This window comes from Triticum urartu, chromosome 2A (assembly GCF_056163025.1).
Source record: "Triticum urartu cultivar PI428250 chromosome 2A, HENAU_Tu73, whole genome shotgun sequence".
NCBI lineage: Eukaryota > Viridiplantae > Streptophyta > Magnoliopsida > Poales > Poaceae > Triticum > Triticum urartu.
In genome coordinates this window covers 186,092,461-186,113,321 of record NC_141874.1, presented here as the reverse complement: position 1 = coordinate 186,113,321, position 20,861 = coordinate 186,092,461, and the positions used below count along the sequence as shown (strand labels likewise).

Below are 20,861 nucleotides of genomic sequence, written 5' to 3'. Positions count from 1 at the left end.
GGGGAGGTGAGGCGGCGGCGGTTGTGGCCGAATCGGCGATGCCGGCGCCGGTGGGTCGAGGTCGGGTGGAGGAGGAGGGAGAAAGGTGGAGGAAATTTCCCTCCCGCATGGACGTTGATCGAGTGAGGGTTCGGCCTAGAAAATTGGCCCAAACTTTCGCTAGTGCAGGTTGGACTTGAAGTTGAGGGTGTTGATTTGTGCTTTTTTTTACTCAACTTTTAAACTGGCAGTTATTTTGAGGATTTGATCAGTTTGAGGGTTCTGTTAGATATGCTCTAACTATCTAGGTCCTGAAAAACATTAGGAGTAGAGATAGATCTGAGTCGCGCCACCGCACCTTTCTGCCTCGACGCCGGTGACTCTCACGTACTGGCGGCGCCGTGACGCTGGAAAGTTTAGCGAACTCCACACATCCAAACAGACGTTGATCCATTGACCCGAACCAAGTACCAACACCGAGAGCTCGGCGAGATGATGTCACTGAAGCCCTCTGCATCCGCCGCCGCCGAAGGCTGCAGGATTGCCTCAACCCCTCGCTCCGCGCTGACGGCGAGGTGAGTTTTTGGCTTCATCCCTAACCCTATTTTCTCAATCTGCTCAAACCTGATTCGGCAAAACACGAGATCTCGCAGCTGGATTTGCGTTTATGCGTAGTTCTATTTTTAATGGCTTAACCAGGTTCGCGAGGCGATATTTGGTTGGAAGAGGCTATCAGTGGTTAATTTGCGATGGATTTTGTTCCCCGTTTGTTTTGCTAGCTTCAGTCTGCGCTATTCATTATGCATCTCCTTAGGTTATGGGATAGTAGCGAGTTTACTAGATCCAGCTTCTGCCTACGCGTGCTACCTCTCGCGTGCTCGGGATTAGGATTTGGAATGGGACTATTTTTCTGCAGCCGACCGTGTAGGCTGCTATGGATCCTGTAGAGAGTCGAGGCAAATCGAACAATCTGACCAGTAGATACACTTACCATATGCTTGTAGCTGCTGTGGTATACAAAAATATGGTGGTTTGTATGTATGCTCACCTTCACTTTTTACTGATTGATTCTTCTTTCTTCATCAGATTTATATGTACGGTTGCTTTTGGTGCTTGGATTAGTTGCTATGAGAATAGATGGAGTTCAGACATCATGGCAAAATTTTGAAATCTTCAGTTAGAATTTGATTGACCAAATAATCATGATTGGTTGTTCTTGTGCAGGTCAACACCATTGCAAGTAATTAATATTTTGGGAAACTTCGTTAGAATTTGGTCTGTGTATTCGTTGTATAGCCACTTGTCCAGTACTGGGGATTCAATAGTTGGCTTTATCTTCAGTTGCCTTGTACCAGCTTCTGTCATCTTCTTAATCTTACAGAAGCCTTGGAAAGGTCGGCCTTTGCCCAACTCACAGGTTTGTGTACATATTCTTTTATTCGAGATTATGTCATATGAGAACATATCTACAATTACAACCCATGTATGTGTTACTAGATTCCCGAATAATATGAGCATTGGATGGTAAAGAGATGGACACGGTGGCGAGTGGTCAACCTCTACCTCTAGGGTGGTCCGATCTTCATTAATTGGAGGAGGAGGATGGATGAACACGAAGAACATGAAGGATAAACACGACAAATAAGAGGATAACTAGCATAGCCTCCTTGGCATAACACCCAACAAACAACACACACAAATATGCAGATATTGGGCAAAATGTAGGGGTGGGCCTGATCTTCACAAATTGGAGACGCATGTGAGGAAAGCACAAGCAAACAAGACACTACAAGGAAAAGATTCACACCCAGACTACCTTCTCTTAACCAAAAGTCTAACATAGGAGGTACATCTTGATCCAAACACCACAAACAAAATGGGAAACCAAAAGATAGTTCATCTCAATGAGGTCTTGTATTCCTAGAGTAATCTTCTCCATAGTGAAGGTCTTGAAGTCCAATGGAGTCTTCTCCACAAGAGGGAGGCCTTTTCCTTGTACATTTCGGCAACGCCTTGTCCACTTCTTCTCAAGCGCCTTGTTCCATGGTGTGGTTCTTCCCCGATGCTTCTTCGGCATCATTGTCGTTGTACGTAAGCACACAATTTTCTGGATTGAGGTAGTAACCTTGTCTTATTCAAATGCATAGGGAGCTCATAGAGGAGTGAAGTCACTTCGGTTTGGATGGCGCACACGTGCTCGATTCATAGGTCCACTTGGGCTTGCCGGTGAGTCCATGGCTCCACATCACAAATGGTGAGGGGTAAGCTCTAGGGTGGCTTGATCTTCATAGGAGGGAAGAACGTGAAGAACAAGAGGGTAACTACCGTAGCCTTCCCGACATAACACCCAACCAACAACGTGCACAAGTATGCAAGAGATTGGAAGGGGAAACCCAAGGCAACAAACTCTTGCGTCGGTCTTTCCAAACTATATGGAATGAGCATGTTTTCTCACAAACACAAGGGAAAGCAAGAGCATAGCTGGAGTGATACGGGGCAAACCACAGGGGTGGGGTGGCCCAATCTTCACGAATTGGAGGTGGATTTGAGGATAAACACAGAAAATAAGGGGAATCACTAGCAATCAGAATAGGGGAACAAGGGAAAGATACTCAAGCCAGCGTACGCATCTCACATCCACGAATCAATACAAGAGGTGCACTTGGATCCAACAACGTCCAAAGTAAAAGAAGTAACAAAGAAAGATAGTTCATCCCCAATCCTAAGATATGAAGGTCTTGATATTCCAAGAGGAATCTTCTCCACTTGGTGGTCTTGTGCTCCTCGGAGTCTTCACCTCTCAAGGTGACCTTGGTTCTCCATGGAGGAGCCTCTCCTCAAGGGAGATCTCACAAAGGGGGTAAGTCAACAAAGCTCTTGTCTATTCTTATCTTTGCTAACCATAGAGAGGTTGGGATGGGGCATGTATACTCTCCCACAAAGGGGTAAGCCGGGAAAGGAGAAATACATGGGCGGTGGACCAAAACCTGCGGGCATACAATTGCCCGGAGGCTCTGGCTGCTAGGTCGAGCATGAGTCCATTTGGCGTGGTCGGTTGGTGGGGTCGCTGCTCCAGGGCCTGAATGTTCTGGGTGATTGCTTGGAGGCTTTGACTGCTTGGTGAAGGCATGCGGCCTGGAGGCTCCAAGCCTCTTCGGGCGCTTCAGCTTAGGGCCGGAGTGTCCGGGAAGGGGGGGGGGAGGTGGTCTCTCGGTGTTCTCGGCTAGGGCCTGGAGGCTTCGGGCCATTCTGGTCGTAGGCTCAGTCTTACAGAGCCACTTTGCCCTCTTCGTGCGCTTCTTCCTCTGCTTCCATATCTCACAGATGGTGTAGAAGGTCTCTTGGTGTTCTCGGCTACGACCCGGAGGCTGTGGGCCATTCTGGTCATAGGCTCTGGCTAACTGGCTGAGCCACTTTCCCCTCTTTGTGCGCTTCTTCCTTTGCTTCCATGCTTCTCTCGCGGATGGTATATATGCTCTCTTGTGCAAGACCTCTTCCGTTGCACATACGTCGTTCGGCTCAAACATAAAGGTGCAAAGGGGACGAGTGTCAAGTAATATACCATCCTCGAAAATAGTGGATAGACAGATTCACTTTGTCTGTATGATGTGCTTGTCTCTTGATGATGGCCGCTTTCCATGGCGATGTCAGTAGGGTGCCCCAAACCATGGAGATCCCCCCCCTATCCGAGGATACGGAGGTACTCCATGAAGCCTTCACCTAGAGCGATGGTCTTGTTCTCCATGAGGAGCCATCACCTCGAGGGTGGCCTTGGACATCTTCTCACGTACAAAGGACAAGATTTACCTTTGTATGTGTGATGCGCGTGTCCCTTGAGGATGAGCACTTGCTATGGTGATGTCCGTAGGATGCCCCACATCATGGATATTCTTCCCCCATCCACGGATATGGGGATACTCAGTTGAGTCTTCACCTATAGAGGTGACCTTGTCCTCCATGAGGAGCCATCACCACGAGGGTGGCCTTGGACATCTTCTCTACAAGGTAGAGGTTTTGAACTCCATGGTAGTCTTCTCGTTCCCACAAAAGGAAGGGTAAAGGAGTTTAGCTCTCTTAAATCTTTAGTCTATGCTTAGCTAACCCTAGAGAAGAGGTGGGAGAGGAGTTTATATAGTTCGTCCCACGAAGGGTCAAGTTGGGGGCAAAAAGGGGAAAGGTATACATGGGCATTTTGCCTCTCACTACGCATAGGCAGACAGGCCCATAGATCCAGGGGCTCGGAGTTCTGAGGGGATACCCCGGAGATCTGGGGTGTCCAGAGACGTAAGGTGGGAGTGTCAAATAGTATGCCATCATCGAGAGAACCAAGTAGACAAGTGTAAAAGAGAAGATGCACCTTTGTAATCATGGTACGTGTGTCATTTGGTGATGAAGCTCTTGACATGTTTTGCCCATGGTTCGCCCAGTATGACAAGGTCTGTTGGCTGCGAAACAGAACCTTGTAATTTACAAAAGATCAACCCGCACTAGTGTAAGTGTACTATTCTTATTGTCCGAGAATATTTTTGCAGGCCCTATATGAATTGTAGCACTAGATATGTTGTCTGCTGCGATTTCTGTATTTTATTCAGTATTTCTTTTTGCATGGTGTATTTCAGATTGTTCCTACAGTTGTCAATGGCGGAGTTCTGGCATTATACTTCGTGTTGTGGGCTAAAGGACTCCTTGCTTGCAGACCACTAGTGTAAGTGTACTATTCTTTGAGCACAATTATATGTTGTATAATGTAAGAGTGACTTCTGTCTACTCAACGAATTTCCCCACCTATTTCTTTCTGCGCTCCAGTCCACTAACCAAATTTCTCTCTAAATTTGACTCACCTACGTTCATTTGATTTCTGTATCTACTATTATGCAAACCATACTTTGAACCAAGGGCTTATTGGTCAAACAAGAAAATGAAATGATTTTTTTTTCTAGAACACGCAGGAGAGCTGCGTATCATTCCATTATGATAGAGAAAAGTACAGAGAGGGGGGCAGGAAGCACACGGCACACCCACACACCCTGAAGAAACTAGAAAAGAAATGCCACACAAACAGAAACACACGATTGGCACGCCCAGGGGTGGACCAAGAGTCCATGGTGAGCGACCTAAAGAACAAGCTTACAGAGTCCCCGGGCACCAGCTGAACACCGCAGCACACTCATTTGTCACCGCCTGTAAAACCAAGAAGACACAACGGGCTAGCTCCATTAAACACACAATCATTCTAATGCTTCCAAATCTCCCAAGCGCCTAAGATGATGAGAGAATTAAGCCCTTTCTGGAATTCCTTAGGGACTTCTCTGCTAGCACTAAACCACCAGATCGAGAAGCGAACTGCAGTAAGCTGGGGCGCATGGGCAGCCAAGCAGAATTGACGTCCAAACCTGCCGAGCCAAAACGCACGACACAAGGATGTGTTGGATTGACTCTTCCGCCTGATCACAAAGAGGGCAGGCCGCAGGGTGCGGCACTCCTCTCCTGGCAAGGCGATCAGCGGTCCAGCAACGGTTATTAACGGCAAGCCAAATAAAAAAACTTAAAACCCAAAGGAGCCCAGCTTTTCCAAACACTTTTCCAAGGCGCAAATCTGATAGACCCGAGGAGGAAAGCATTGCAAGCAGACTTGCTGGAATATGAACCCGACTGTGTGAGCCGCCATCGATGCTGGTCAGGAATTTCTTGTTGAAGGATCAGACCATCCACCAAGTCCCAAATATGCAAGTATTCAATTAGGGCTTGTACAGTGAGAGCTCCTTAGGGCTTGTACAGTGAGAGCTCCTTTAATGTCCGCAACCCATCTGCGATTCTTCAAAGCTTGTGCAACAGTCCGATGCTTGACAGCTCTTTTAGAGATCAACTTGAATAGGTTTGGAGCCAACTCAGCAGTTGTTCTACCCTGCAACCAGTGATCAGACCAGAACATGGTGTTCTGTTCATGCCAATAAAAGTCTCCACAGCAACACGGAACAGCGCTTCAGCGTTTTGTGGGGCCTGGATGGGTAATCCAGCACATGGCCATGAGGCGTCTGTTTTCTGCAGCCACAACCATCGGATTCGGTGAGCCCACCATTAGCCTTATCATGGCCTTTCCAAGGAAAGCCCCATCAGTGGCTTTAAACACCCATTTTGGCAGATCCAAAGCAATCACAAGGTAGATGGGATAGAGGTGAGCACCATAAGAACAGTAATGAGATGACCAGCACGGTTCATGAGGGATGCTTTCCAGCTTGGGAGACCATTTGCCACTTTGTCAATAAGTGGGAGTAGCTCAGCCTTAGTGGGCTTCCGAATAGCAAGTGGAAGGCCAAGGTAGGTGCAAGGAAACTTTTTGATTTCACATGGCAATGTGCTGGAAATAATTTCCAAGTCCTCATCCTTGCACTGAATTTTGATTTCACACGCCCTAGCCAACACTAACCAAGGATACCCCGTAGTCGAAAGTTGTTTCTACTACAAGTCTGATACTGATACCAATTGTTTTTTTTTGGCGGGAAGTCTGATACCAATTGTTAGAACTACTAGGTTATCTCGCCAGGATTCTCTCACTGTTTTTGTCACACATGCACACAGGGAACTAGTATGAGGCTCATTATTACAAACAGGCCGACTATGCCACCATTTGCTGACTTGCCAAGCTAAGACAGCTCAGTGCAAGCTGGTCCTACTGCTGTCTATCTACAGCTCAAAGTCAAACCTGACTTCCCTTACTGCTGATGGCTACTATAGTGCTAGCTCGATGGATGCATGTCTATAGGGCTAGCTGCTCCTCCTTGCCTGTCTAGGTCCTACTGCTGTCTATCTACAGCTCAAAGTCAAATCAGACTTCCCTTACTGCTGATAGCTACTATAGTGCTAGCTGAAGAGTATGGATGCATGTCTATAGTGCTAGCTGCTGCTTCTTGTCGACGTGCAAGCCTAATGCATAGCTAGCTAATTTTGCATGCCCATTATACAACATCCACATAGCTAATCATGACAAGAATAACAGTAACAGATCCGACATATTGTAAACCTTGCCAGATGGGTAGCTGAGGACAAAAGTTGGCATGATTGCATCTGGAGGAGTTTGCACTTAAACTTCCCTATGAATTAATCCATTTCCAGACATTTTAATCTTGTGATCGGGATTTTATCAAAAACTGAAACACCATGCAAGTATTTTGTGTCGCTTTTACCATGCAAATATTAATATTAATACAAGTGCTTTGCCAGTTCTTTTTACCTAAGCTACATTTTCTTTTGCTTATTGAGCCTAGTGCTCTGCTGGCAGAGTACGCAGGTGCACTTCTTGGAGTTCTCTCTGCTGCTTTATATGGAAGGAAAGTTAATATATGGAAAAAGGTTAGTTGATAGCATTTAATATAATTCAGTTTTGCTGATTTTGTTTTTGTTGTGTTTCGTTACTGATCATAAGTTGTGCATAACTAAAGGGTTGTTTGGATACTGAGATTATAGAGAATCAGATTCCCTTAAATGGAAGGGGAGCCTTGGCGCAGTGGTAAAGCTGCTGCCTTTTGGCCATGAGGTCACGGGTTCAAGTCCTGGAAACAGCCTCTTGCAGAAATGTAGGGAAAGGATGTGTACAATAGACCCAAAGTGGTCGGACCCTTCCCTGGACCCTGCGCAAGCGGGAGTTACATGCACCAGGCTGCCCTTTTAGATTTCCTTAAACACAATTTCTGTTATACCACCTAGAAACTTGTTTGGCTTATCTAACTAAATTGTGGATATGTATAGCTGGGTTTTACAAAGGCCCCAAATCCCAACTTTTGGAAAAATGACCAATAGATGTTTTTCTATAAACCAGTTTTGTGAACGGCGCATGATCAATGTCCTCATGCATCATGGTGAGCTCAGCCCGAGTGACAAAAGCTCGACGGAGTCGCCGCTGTCGATCTCAGTCAAGCACTAGAAGCAGGTTGTCATGCTCAGGGCATGGTGGACGTGAACTCAGGCCGCATTGTTGCCGGCGCCGTCCCGTCCTCCAGCTCCGCCTTGTACCCCGTCGCCTCGTCAACGTGGCCCTTGTTCTCGCCGTCATGGCACCGGTGAACAAAGCGAGGGTGGGCAGGACGAGAGAGAGTGCAGCATGATCGCCCCGGCAGCCGCGACGATCCAGGATGAGACAGAGCAACGGGATTCTCCCGGCAGCCATGATGATAACCACGACTCAGAGAACCATGTTTACTTGCACCGGTGAAATGACGCTGCTGGCAGTGGATAGAGAAAGATGGTTGAGGTTTCCGGCAAGACACTGTTTTGTGCCATCGAGCGAGCGCCGCGCCATCGAGCGAGCAGCGGCGCGAGAGCCAAGATGGCATGTGCTGTGCATGGACGCCATGAGCTCGAGCCACAACACCTAGTATGCATGGATTTCTTTTTCCCATGGAAACAAATAACTCCATAATTGTCGTTCTCTTCTATTTTTCATCCAAACAAGGAATTACACATCCCTACCTTAACAGAAAACTAACTAAAACCGACTTTCCTAAAAATCCTCCAAATGCCTGTTTTCTAATATCTTATCGGTAATTTTGTGTATCCAAACAACCACTAAGTCACCAAGCATCTGGTAGTAATCCCTGGTTGGATTAATTACTACTTCCTTGTCCCAAATTGCTTGTTTTAAATTTTTCTAGATACAGATGCATGCAACACTAAACGTGTGTAGATACATCCCTATCTAGACAAATTTGAGACAAGTAATTCGGGACGGAGGTAATACACACATGACACTTGGCTTAGATCATTGTCTAATGACTGCTATTGTTATTCATATGGAGGAGGTTACTTTTATGCAACGTGACACTGTTATCTGTTTGGGAAATAAGTCGTAAATGCTGATAAGCACACACAAATACCACATCTGTCATCTTTAGTCCATACTTTGGTTGAAAGTTATGTTAGCACAAACCTACATATTACTGTGCATGCATGTGTGCATGGAAAGTGCCACAAAAGCTAAAAGGCAAGTTCTATAGGATGGCGGTTCGACCCGCAGTGTTGTATGGCACTGAGTGTTGGCCGACTAAAAGACAACATGTTCAACAGTTAGGTGTGGTAGAGATGCGCATGTTGAAATGGATGTGTGGCCACACGAGGAAGGATCGAGTCCGGAATGATGATACGAGATAAAGTTGGGGTAGCACCAATTGAAAAGAAGCTTGTCCAACATCGTTTGAGATGGTTTGGGCATATTCAGCGCAGGCCTTCAGAAGCTCTAGTGCATAGCGGACGGCTAAAGCGTGCGGATAATGTCAAGAGAGGTCGTGGTAGACTTAATTTGACATGGGAGGAGTCCGTAAAGAGAGATCTGAAGGATTGAAGTATCATCAAAGAACTAGCCACAGACAGGGGTGCATGGAAGCTTGCTATCCATGTGCCAGAGCCATGAGTTGGTCGCGAGATCTTGTGGGTTTCACCTTTAGCTTACCCCAACTTGTTTGGGACTAAAGGCTTTGTTGTTGCTGCTGCATGTGTGCATGGACATTCATAGGATCGTAAACTTGTCTTTTCTTGGCCTCCTGTGTGGAATATCACTTTTGCAGTTATAATTAGACTACTGGATATGCATATCTGGCCACACAAGGATCGGGTCTGGAATTATGATATACGCGATAGAGTTGGGGTAGCACCAATTGAAGAGAAGCTTCCCCAACATCGTCTGAGATAGTTTTGGCATATGCAACGCAGGCCTCCAGAAGCTCCGATGCATAGGAAGGAAAAGCATGCTGATAATGTGATGAGGAACAACAAAGAGAAGTAAAATAGAAGTAAAAATCATATATGACTATTTCTAGATACTTCTACTCCAGTGTTGTATTTCTTTATTTTCTTAGCTTTAGCTACTGTTTTCTAGAGTCTTCTAGCCATGAGTAGTATGCTAAATCTGAAGTAATTTTTCTGGAGTGTTCTATGTATAAGTAGAAGTTGAGGTGTGAAAGTTTCCCACAACCTATAAATAGAGGTCTTCACCTCTAATTTGTAAGCAAACTATGTACGCCCACTACCTATAATAGCATTTGGTGTTCTTATCTAAGATCTTGCTCTCTAGGAGTTCTGGATTGAACTCCCGTTGCCATATTGGCCAACATTCACCTCTAGAGCGCTATCTAGCACAACATATTGAAGTAGTTCCTTTGCACTTTGTAGCAGCAAGGTACAATTGCTCCTCCACAACCTTGTGTTGCTTCAGGTGGTACCAGTGCTCCGTTGATCCAAAGTAGTTCTTGGTGTCCTCTTTGAGAGTGAGCTGCAAGCAATGAAGCAACTGGATAATAGGATGGATGTTGCAGAACAACTGATCAAAGCACTGCGTGAAGATCTTACCTGGAGATTGGATCAGTTGGTTGAGATGATAAGAAATGGTGTTCCCCCTGCAGCCAATGAAAGAAAATTCATCAAAGGATGAAGAAGATGTTAAACAGGGAGCAAGACTACCGCAACAACATGCAGTTCATCGTATTTTAAGAAGGCCAATTTATGTTGAAGCTTCCGAAGGTGAAGAATATGATGATGTCTTTGAAGAACCGGTCTCTATGCATATCGGAGAGTACCCAACTGTACATATGCAAGGGATATGTACAAGGTAAAAGCTGAGATCCCAAATTTTAATGGAATGTTGATATTGAATGATGCCTTAATTGGTTATACTAGCAAAAGAGCCCGTGCATTGCAATGGGAATAAAGTAAATTTCAAAATTCATGTGATATTGAGGAGTTTATCTGTCGTGGTGAAATATTGAGCTATATCTCTCAGTCCGTTAAATTCTTCATTGTCTTAATATGAATTCATATTTTATACTTGCCCACTTTAAAAATAAGATGGTCGGTTAGAAAATAAAGAGTTTACAATGATTGATGCTCTTTTGTTAACATTGTCATCAACAGTAGGAGCAAACCGACTGCATTAACGCAGCCATGCTTCCCTTGACACCAACATCACAGCCTCAAGGAGGACCAGTATTGGAGCATGCAAAGCCGGAGAAGAGATGGTACGACAGAGGGGAGTAGTCACATGAACGTGGGGTATGGAATGACTAAGGACATGGTCACATGCTTCTCTCTCCCCTCTCTCCATAGCCGACGTGTGGAGCGAACAATACGTGGCCCCTCCTTCACCTAGTTCAAGCAAGATGCACTGTCGTCGTACTCTTTCAACTCTTGTAACACCCTCGATGCGACTATAGCTCCCACGTGTCGAGGCACGACTTAGAGACATAATCGCATTGAAGGCATATGTCGCAAGTTAGGCAATCTTCATAACATCCCATGTAATATGAATAATAAAGGGGAGAACATAGTTGGCTTACACTCGCCACGTCAATCAAGAACATAAATAACATTACATCATCCAAACACTCATGGCCCGACTACGGCGCCAAAATAAAAGAGAACCCAACATGCGACACGGTCCCAATCACCCCCAACTGGGCACCACTACTGATCATCGGGAAAGGAAACGTAGTATCGTTAAGAGTCTTCGTCGAACTCCCATTTGAGCTCATACGCGTCACCTGGAGCGGAATCATCAGGCCCTGCATCTGGTGTAATAGTAATCTGTGAGCCACAGGGACTCAGCAATCTCGTACCCTCGCGATCAAGACTATTTAAGCTTATGGGTATGGCAAGGTAAATATATGAGTGGAGCTGCAGCAAGCGACTAGCAAGTATGGTGGCTAACTTATTCGCAAAAGAGAGCGAGAAGAGGAGGCAAAGCACGAGCGAGAAACTAAAGAGCAACCTGCATAAGCATTACTCCAACATCGTGTCCACTTCCCGGACTCCGTCGAGAAGAGGCCATCACGGTAACACACCCAGTTGATTCATTTTTAAATAATTAAGGTTCAAGTTATCTACAACCGGACATTAACAAATTCCCATCTGCCCATAATCGCGGGCACGGCTTTCGAAAGTTCAATCCCTGCAGGGGAGTCCCAACTTAGTCCATGACAAGCTCTCACGGTCAACGAAGGAATAGACCTCCTCCCAAGACATTCCGATTAGACTCGGTATCTCGGTAACTCAAGACACTTCGACAGGTTAAAACAAGATCAGCAACACCGCCCGAATGTGCCGACAAATCCCGATAGGAGCTGCACATATCTCTTTCTCAGGGCACACTCAGATTGTCCAAACTTCCGGTAGGCCAGCCCAGAGTTGCCCCTGGTAGCCACCGGCGGCTGATAGTTTGGACCAACACTCAGAGGAGCACTGGCCCGGGGGGGGGGGGGGGTAAAATAAGATGACCCTTGAGTCTGCAGAACCCAAGGGAAAGAAAAGGCTAGGTGGCAAATGGTAAAACCAAGATTGGGCATTGCTGGAAAAGTTTTAATCAAGGCGAACTATCAAGGGGTTCCCATTATAACCCAACCGCGTAAGGAACGCAAAATCCGTGAACATAACACCGATATGACGGAAACTAGGGCGGCAAGAGTGGAACAAAACACTAGGCGAGAGGCCGAGCCTTCCACCCTTTACCAAGTATATCGATGCATTAAGATAACACGGCAATATAATGATATCCCAACAAGTAAATAAATGTTCCAACAAGGAACGGCCTCCAAACTTCACCTGCAACTAGCAACGCTATAAGAGGGGCTGAGCAAAGCGGTAACATAGCCAATCAACGGTTTGCTAGGACAATGGTGGGTTAGAGGTTTGACATGGCAATTTGGGAGGCTTGCAAGCAAGTGGTAGGCATCGTAGCAATGGCATAGCAAAAGAGCGAGCAAACTAGCATAGCAAAGATAGTAGTGATTTTGAGGGTATGATCATCTTGCCTGCACAGTTGTCGGAGTTGACTGGATCCTCAAAAGCAAACTCAACGGACTCCTCGGTAGCGAACTCGTCTCCCGGCTCTACCCAAACAAGACAAACAAGCAACAAGGACACAATCAACCACGTGCAAACTCAAACAACACGATGCAAAGATGATATGCTATGTGGGATGCGATGCGGGATGCAAAAAGCAAGATATGACAGGAAATGCATGAACCTGGCCTCCACTTGGAAATCCAAGTGTGCCACTGAAAAGATGAGATGAAATCGCTTGAAAACGATATAAAGAACGCCGGAATCGGAGTTACGGTTTGGAAATGGCAAGCGATTCAAAATTGACACCGGTTTGCGATTTACAGCAAGTAGGCATCTAAATGCAACGAAATGAACATGCTACAGCATCCAAACATGACAACAAAATACATGGCAGGGATGCACACAAGATGCTTAACAAAAGTCTAGCACTGAGCTACGGCCAATTCATCCATTAGGAGGTTCAAACAAGCATGGCAAAAACGCAAATGATAAAACAGATCTCAGACTTAGTGAAATTAACACTTGTCTGGAATTTCAGATCATATAGCCCTTTTCGGAGCAACAAAAAACATGCTACAGGACCTGAACATGACAAAGAAAGACATGGCATGGAGCTACTCAACAAGCTTAACAAAAGTCCCTTAGTGACCTTGAGCCAAAAGGGATCACAAAATATAATAACAAGCACCCGAACATAGCAAAAACATAATCAGTTTTCAGACTTAGTGAAAACTGGGACATGCTGAAACATAACTCACGAAGGCATGTTTACGAGCTCGATGCACTCACTACGGTGCAAGTCATGGCAAGACAAGCATACACCCATAAAGAAGGCACAAAATACAAGCTAGACATGGCAAGAACAATGGCATAGCATGCACGGATCAACTACAATAACATCGGCAAAATCGCAAACAAGTTGACGATCTGCCCAGATTCACCACGAAGCAAAAGTAGAGCTCGATTGACTCAAGCTAGGGTGCTCCATAATTGCAAACAAAGACATGGATGGATAGAGCACTACAATATTAACAAAACTCCCTTACTGATCATCCTCAAAAGAGGCACGGATCACTAGGAAACAACATGAACATATGGCATCGTGACTAAACAATCCCAGGACTTAGTGAAATCACTAAGACCCTGAAAACAGAATTAGCAAGTGCACCACTTTGCAAGCTTGCACAAGTCACCACACACATCCTAAAAATACATGGGTTGCACCTCTGGATAGATGACAAAACCCTTAACAAAACATATGAAGAACTCACGGGCATATCATGCACACATTAATCATGGCAAAAAGACAAAAGTGCTAAACGGAGTAACAGATCTGACAATTATCTCAAGTAGCCCTCTTCTAACAGCATTTCGGGCATCAAGATGAGTTTAAATGAAAATGATGCAATGGAATGAAATGATGTACTCTCTGAGATGATCATTTTGATATGCTATATGCATGAGACAAATCGGTTGCATGAATATAGATGTCGAGACTCAAGTCAAATCTATAATAGCATGTCCCTTTTCATTGCGATCAATAATACGACCATATGCAGTTGTCAAATAGTTTGAAGATTTAAGATGAAGATTACATATCCTATTTGCGATCCACATAACAGTATTACGCTATATTATTTTTTCTCATGTATTTATTGTCACAATTGATTGAGATTGGAAGACTTATGGATCATTTGTCATGCAAAAGAACAATAAAACTTAAGGCATGGGTGCATAAATTTCAGATAAATGAATGAAATTCTGTTCAGTAAATAAATTCAAACATTGGAAATTCATCCATGCCTGATCCATGGCGAGATCCAAGTAGTAGCCCGGCCTCCAGTTATGTGCCTCCATGTGATACGGTAGTGCATTTCTGCAACCAATTGGAACCCCGACTCGTATGTAAAACAGTAAAAGTCATCAGGCTCGCAGCCAGCCTGTACCTGCATTGCACACACGCACACCAATTTAAATCTAGCTAGATCCAGCGCCGCAAGAAACATTGTATTGCTAAAAATTGGTAATGGTGAGCTTGTACTTGTAGTGGCGGAAGGAGTAACCAGCCCAGCCTAACGTAGTACCAACCGACATGACAGAGAGCGAGAGATCAAGAGGAACGCCGTGGCTGAAATTTGAAACGCTAGGGTATCCGTCTTCAATCAGGAGCCATCTGTTTGAGCCCGCTCTGACTCTGCCTTCGCCCTCATCACCGCCGTGGTGGACTTGGGTGACCACTGCAGGTGCTACCATGTCGGTGACCAGCTTGGCGGCTTCTAAGGAAAAGAATAACCAAGCAGGGGAGGGCATAGCAAAGGATGTGGGCGGGACGTGTGGGCGATGCTATCGACCACCAGCAACAAGCCGCATGTAACCATTGCTTTTGGGTGCGTAATCCCATCATACAAACTCGAACCTGTCACCGGTGGCAGCGCTAAAGTGTTGTCATCAGAGGCGGCGGCCCGCGAGTTTCACTGGAATATTGTAAGCGTTGTCGGGTTCCACATGATCGATTAGCTAGCCGCGCTTCGCTTGCCGCACAACGCCATCTACTCGGAGGGGCGGTGTGTGTATCATTCGAGACGTTGTAAAGCATGGTGGACATGGATCATGGCGGCCAGCGACAGCAGTTGTGCAGGCAGGAGTGGAAGCATCAAGCAGGATGGCCGCTGAGCGGAAGAGACGGATGCATAGGAATTGCACGAGGTGGACGGGTTCATTTGGAGCTCGGTAGCAATGGAGAAGCGAAGTCCTGTGACGACCTGCTCGACCAGGAGGTTACGGTCCGGCTGCAAGGGCCCACCTTCGTCACACATGGGGCAAGCTCTCCATCGACGCAGGCTCGGGCCGCACCATCTCGCTCACCCGCCCGTAGCAGAACAGATGCATCACGAACGACGACATGCCACACAATCTCCGTGACCGACTCCTGCATCCGCGGCATGCTCTCCTCCTCGCCACCATCCTCGATCATGGCCACCAATAGCCCCACCTCCCGCTTGAGCTCTAGACCTTGTGCCGACAAAACCTACGCCGGGCCACACCCCCATACGGCTACTGCAGCCCGCACGAGGCGCCATTGATCTAACCCGCGCAACCTGTTGACCAAAACCGAGTGGTTCACGTTGGAATATTGTATATGGGGTGAAAAACTAATCAAGCAGGTTTTACATTTTTCCCGAGGAGCGATGTGGCTTGGACCACAGAGAAGCGGATGAAAAAAATACTTGATCAATCTAGCTTTTTTTTTGAGGAACTGAGATCAATATAGCTTTTTTTAGGGGAGAGATCGATCAAGTTTTTTCTAGGGGTGAGATTGATCATGAGTCAAGAACAATCGGTTGAGTTCACATATGTGCCAGATCGATCTAGTTCACATGGGCCACGGGCTTGCCTGATCAGCCCTTATCGGTTTCACGAGGGTCAGATCAGGCAAGCCCATGGCCCATCGATCGAGCCGATCAACTCGATCGATCGCTAAGTACATATCTAAAATTTATGTAGATCTATTTTTAAATCTCAGCCGTCAATCTTTGTTGTTACACAAAATCAACGGAAATAAAGGGATGGCGGAAGGAGAACCATGAAAGCCTCCTTTTAATATTAGGTGTAGATAGAGTTTGGTGTTCTTATCTAAGATCTTGGAGTAGATCTTGTGCTCTAGAGCGATATCTAGCGCAGCAAGTTGAAGTAGTTCCTTAAACTCTAGTCCTGCACACTTTGTAGCAACAAGGTGGAGTTGCTCCTCCACAACCTTGTGCTGCTTCATAATGTCAAGAGAGGTTAGGCTAGACCAAACTTGATATGGAAGTCCGTAAGGACCTTGTGCTGCTTCATAACGTCAAGAGAGGTTAGGGTAGACCAAACTTGATATGGGAGGAGTCCGTAAGGAGAGACTTGAAGGACTGCAATATCACCAAAGAACTAGCCATGGACAGTGGTGCATGGAAGTTAGCTATCCACATGTCAGAACCATGACTAGGTTTCGAGATCTTATGGGTTTTCACCCAACTTGTTTGGGACTGAAAGGCTTTGTTGTTGTGTTGGTTGTTGTTGTGTAATTAGATTACTGGATGAATAATAACTGTTGAATACCTTCTCTGAATTTTCTAAAACAATTATGTTTCCCTGGCTTTGTAGATTGGAGGACTCGCTGCTATGCTGCTAGCATACTATCTGTTATCAAATGGTTGGGCTACAAGAACAAATTCACCACTATGTATCCTGTTGGAATAATCTTATCTGAAATCACAGTCTGCAAGAGTATACATTTTTTCCAAGTGCAAACCTTCTCCCAGGTTTAACACAGTAGGTATTTCTGATATATAATAGACTCCTGCAAATGGTGTTGGAATCCTTGACTTCATACAGATAGCTTTGGAAGTGAACCACTGGAGAAGGCTACAGAAACTACCGGGATGAAGGAAATGGTTCTGCCAATTAGTGCTGGAATTTTATCAGCTTTGAGGAGAGTATTGGCTCGGCGAGTCTCTCTCAAGGTACTCTAAATTACAGTAACCTTCTATCATGAATGATTAATACCTTCCATTTATCTTCTTTACTTTATGCTTACACAAGATTTGTATGAATTGACAACTGCCATCATTTTATTCCTCTGCAGAATCAACTCAAAAGGCGACTTCATGCGATAACTGTTGCTTCTGCTACATGTTTTCTTTTTCCATTTGCAATGTGGGATACAATTCTAGTGAGTGCACATTGGTTATGCTCATACTTACTATGGTTCCATACTTTTTCATTTGATTTGTAGCAAGAGCTGTTTTGTTGATGGCAGGGTTCAACATCTGACAGCATAGTTAAAATGCAACTTCCAAGCTGGGCATATTTGAGTACTGTTTTGTTCGGAATGGTGCTTATATTCTATGTTGATAATGTTGCTGAGGAAAAGTAAGTCTTTTCTCAAAAAAAGGGAAGCTAATTTTGATTTGAACCTACATTTAATATCTGTACAAATTCTTCCGTGAGTTGTTTTACTGTTCCGTATTCAGCATACATAGTTATTGTATTGATTTTAATCGTTTATATCAACCCTACAAAGTATATTATTGACTACTTGTTATCCCTTGAATATCTTCATGAGTAACCCATATAAAAGTAACATTCAGTAGTACAGAAACACGTCTAGATGTAGCTAATTAGTGGCGCAGGGTCAAGACGGCACGCCATTGGTAGCGTCCGAGAAAAAGGGAGTGCCACTGTTATTACACCAATTCTGGTGTGCCACTGGGATAGCACGCCGCTGGTACAACAACAACAAAGCCTTTAGTCCCAAACAAGTTGGGGTAGGCTAGAGGTGAAACCCATAAGATCTCACGACCAACTCATGGCTCGGGCACATGGATAGCAAGCTTCCATGCACCCCTGTCCATAGCTAGTTCTTTGGTGATACTCCAATCCTTCAGGTCTCTTTTAACGGACTCGGCGTGCTATCCCAGTGGCACACCAGAATTGGTGTAATAACAGTGGCACTCCCTTTTTCTCGGACGCTACCAATGGCGTACCGTCTTAACCCGGTGCCACTAATTAGCTACATCTATACATGTTCTGTACTACTGAATGCCACTAATTAGCACGCCGTTGGTATTGCCCCAAATATCAATGGCGTGCAGGAAAGATCGAATGCTACTGGGGACCCGCATGTCAATTGGAGGGGCGGAAAGATGACATCAGATTTATTAGTGGCGTCGAGCTACTAGTAGATAAGCCATTAGTGGCGTGCTTGCTCAACGTTCAGTCCCAGCGCCACTAATAACCACTTACCAGTAGGGATGGCAGTTTTGCCCATGGGTATGGGTACCCGCGGGTACCCGACCCGAAAATAATGGATATGGGCAAGACTTGAAGAGATTTTCTACCCACAGGTAATGGGTACCCATACTCGCAAAATATATGGGTAGGGCATGGGTAAGAAATTGTGCCCATGGGTAACCCAATGGATACCCATAAAGAATTAATAAATGAAAATAACTCCTATAACATGTGGGGTTAACATCCAACTCATATGGTCCAACCCTAAATCTTGTATTCCTTAAACAAGTCATAGCTCATAGGCTCATAATCACCTGCTCGCCACTCCTCATATGTCCTATGTGACTCCTCAAAAAGATGAAATATCGACTCTTCGCTACCAGACTCTTGTCGAACACTCGATCCAGCGATCCCCAATTCCCACCACCGCCTTCCACTACGTCGGCCTTCCACCAACCGCTGCTCATACTCCCCTGATGCCTTCAAGAGGCCACCCACTGGAGGAGGCCACATACGTGCTATACTACTCTACCATGATCACTTGAATTTTGAACTCATTTCTCTACCTCTTAAAAATTTGAATGCTATATATTGTACCCAATGGATACCCATTGGGTATAGGATACCCGACGGGTATGGCATGGGTGTCAATTTATACCCATGGGTATTGAAGTGGGTGGGTATAAAAAGTTTCTATGGGTATGGGTTTGGGTAGAAGGAGGTTGTACCCACCCATACCCTACCCATTGCCATCCCTACTTACCAGTGGCGTCCGGGTTGCGCCACTAATGACGTTATCTGAATGCCGCTAGTAGGCTTTCTTCAACTTCTACTACCAGTGATTTCCTTTTCCTTGATGCTTGGTGGTGTTTGGCATTTGTGTTTTCTAAGCATAAGAGATGCATACCTAGTAGGTACGTTCTATTTGCTTCATCATCTAATATTTACTTGATTGTTATTCACTGTCTAGCAGCTTGCATCTGGTCTTTTCTTCTCCAAGGCACTTAGTGGTTTCAACAGGTTGCATCATTATTTTGGAGATATTATACAAAATGGATTTCTCCCTTCCTGGTTTGCTGCTTTGTTCTGTGATTTTGGGATTTGGTGAGTTTTGAGGTCTCATCTTTTTCTTGTTCATTATTACTGAACTCTACATTTGCTTTCAGAACTATACTATGCAAACTATACCTCATTAGCCTGTCCGTTTTGAGAATAGTCAATTCTTTAACTGCAAATTAGTCACCAAAATGTTATGATGTCTTCATTCTTCTATTTTATTTAGTGAGATAAAAAAATGTTGTCCATTTGTAGGTATTTTGGAAGCAACCTCCTTGGACCGATCCAAAAAAAGGCCATTGGAGGCACATGAACCGTCAAATGGATCACTTCACAATCAGTTGCGGATTTCAGAACTTCCAATGTAGAATGAGGATTTTTTTTTGTGTGTGCGCGCGCGTGTGTGTGTGTGTGGGGGGGGGGGGGGGGGGTGGGGGGGGGGGGCAATTTGCAAATTTATGTTAATCTAGTCATACAACCGAAACTGGAGGGGTTTGAGCCCATAAAATATTGAACTACCATCAACTTGTATATATTAATTTCGGGTGTAATTAGACAAGTCTTGAATGTTAGAGAACTGCCTTTATTTGCATTTGTTGCAAATGTATGCTTATCTAGTCATTCGGCCTGAGACGCGAGGGTTTGACCAGTGTGAAAATTTTCAACTAGCATCTTGTCATATGTTGATTTCGATCAGGGGAAAGTAGTTAGAGAAGTTTTGACTTAACAGTCCAACAGAGGCAGTGTTTTCCTTTTTTTTTTTTGAGGATAGGCAGTGTTTTCCTAAGAGCATCCCAATAGGTGCCCTGTAATAGGGCCTAACCGCTTTTTTACATCACCATAGGGTAAAAACAGTGGTCTAATAGGTGCCCTATACGCAAAATAACAAAAAATACACAAAATTTACAACAACACCAAAAAAAAAAAATTAGCACCAAGTGTTGCACGGATGGAGCAAAACAAACTCAGTTGTGCGCGAGTCGCCAATCGTCGTGTTGAATGTTCACACGCCATGTTGTATCCCTATGGACGACCCCTTCAACCCTGTGGCCGCCGACGCCACTCCGACTTTCCACTAAGGCTGCATCAACCTCTCATGCCGCCATAGCCATGGCCCTCTTGCTTGGGATGGTGGATTTGTTCCCCACAACCCATCATAGCGACTGGACAACCGGTACTTCCTGAGTCAAGTTGGCAATGGTTAAACGTTACCTGCGTCTCTATGGGTAATT

General features: G+C 45.2%; 1 protein-coding gene across 2 annotated transcripts; it reads left to right on the top strand.

Moving 5' to 3' along the window:
* Window positions 1-229: 229 nt before the first annotated feature.
* LOC125536631 (zinc transporter) lies at window positions 230-20,300 on the top strand. Of its 2 annotated transcripts, none has more exons than XM_087543563.1 (10): window positions 230-554; window positions 1,204-1,396; window positions 4,599-4,684; window positions 7,245-7,329; window positions 16,945-17,023; window positions 17,176-17,303; window positions 17,426-17,512; window positions 17,600-17,712; window positions 19,544-19,677; window positions 19,885-20,300. In XM_087543563.1, exons 1-10 carry the CDS (start codon window positions 472-474, stop codon window positions 19,995-19,997), a joined length of 1,101 nt encoding a protein of 366 aa, XP_087399689.1. In that variant the 5' UTR covers window positions 230-471; the 3' UTR covers window positions 19,998-20,300. The 2 variants fall into 2 exon arrangements, with proteins under 2 accessions (XP_087399689.1, XP_087399690.1); XM_087543564.1 differs by having other exon boundaries at window positions 236-554; window positions 19,547-19,677.
* The last annotated feature ends 561 nt before the right edge of the window (window positions 20,301-20,861 follow it).

Excerpts from the sequence above, each read along its gene's own strand:
- LOC125536631 (XM_087543563.1), top strand. The coding sequence starts at position 472 with ATGATGTCACTGAAGCCCTCTGCATCCGCCGCCGCCGAAGGCTGCAGG. Across the intron at positions 555-1,203 it reads CGCTCCGCGCTGACGGCGAG|GTCAACACCATTGCAAGTAA; the intron begins GTGAGTTTTTGG and ends GTTCTTGTGCAG. Across the intron at positions 17,304-17,425 it reads CTCGGCGAGTCTCTCTCAAG|AATCAACTCAAAAGGCGACT; the intron begins GTACTCTAAATT and ends ATTCCTCTGCAG.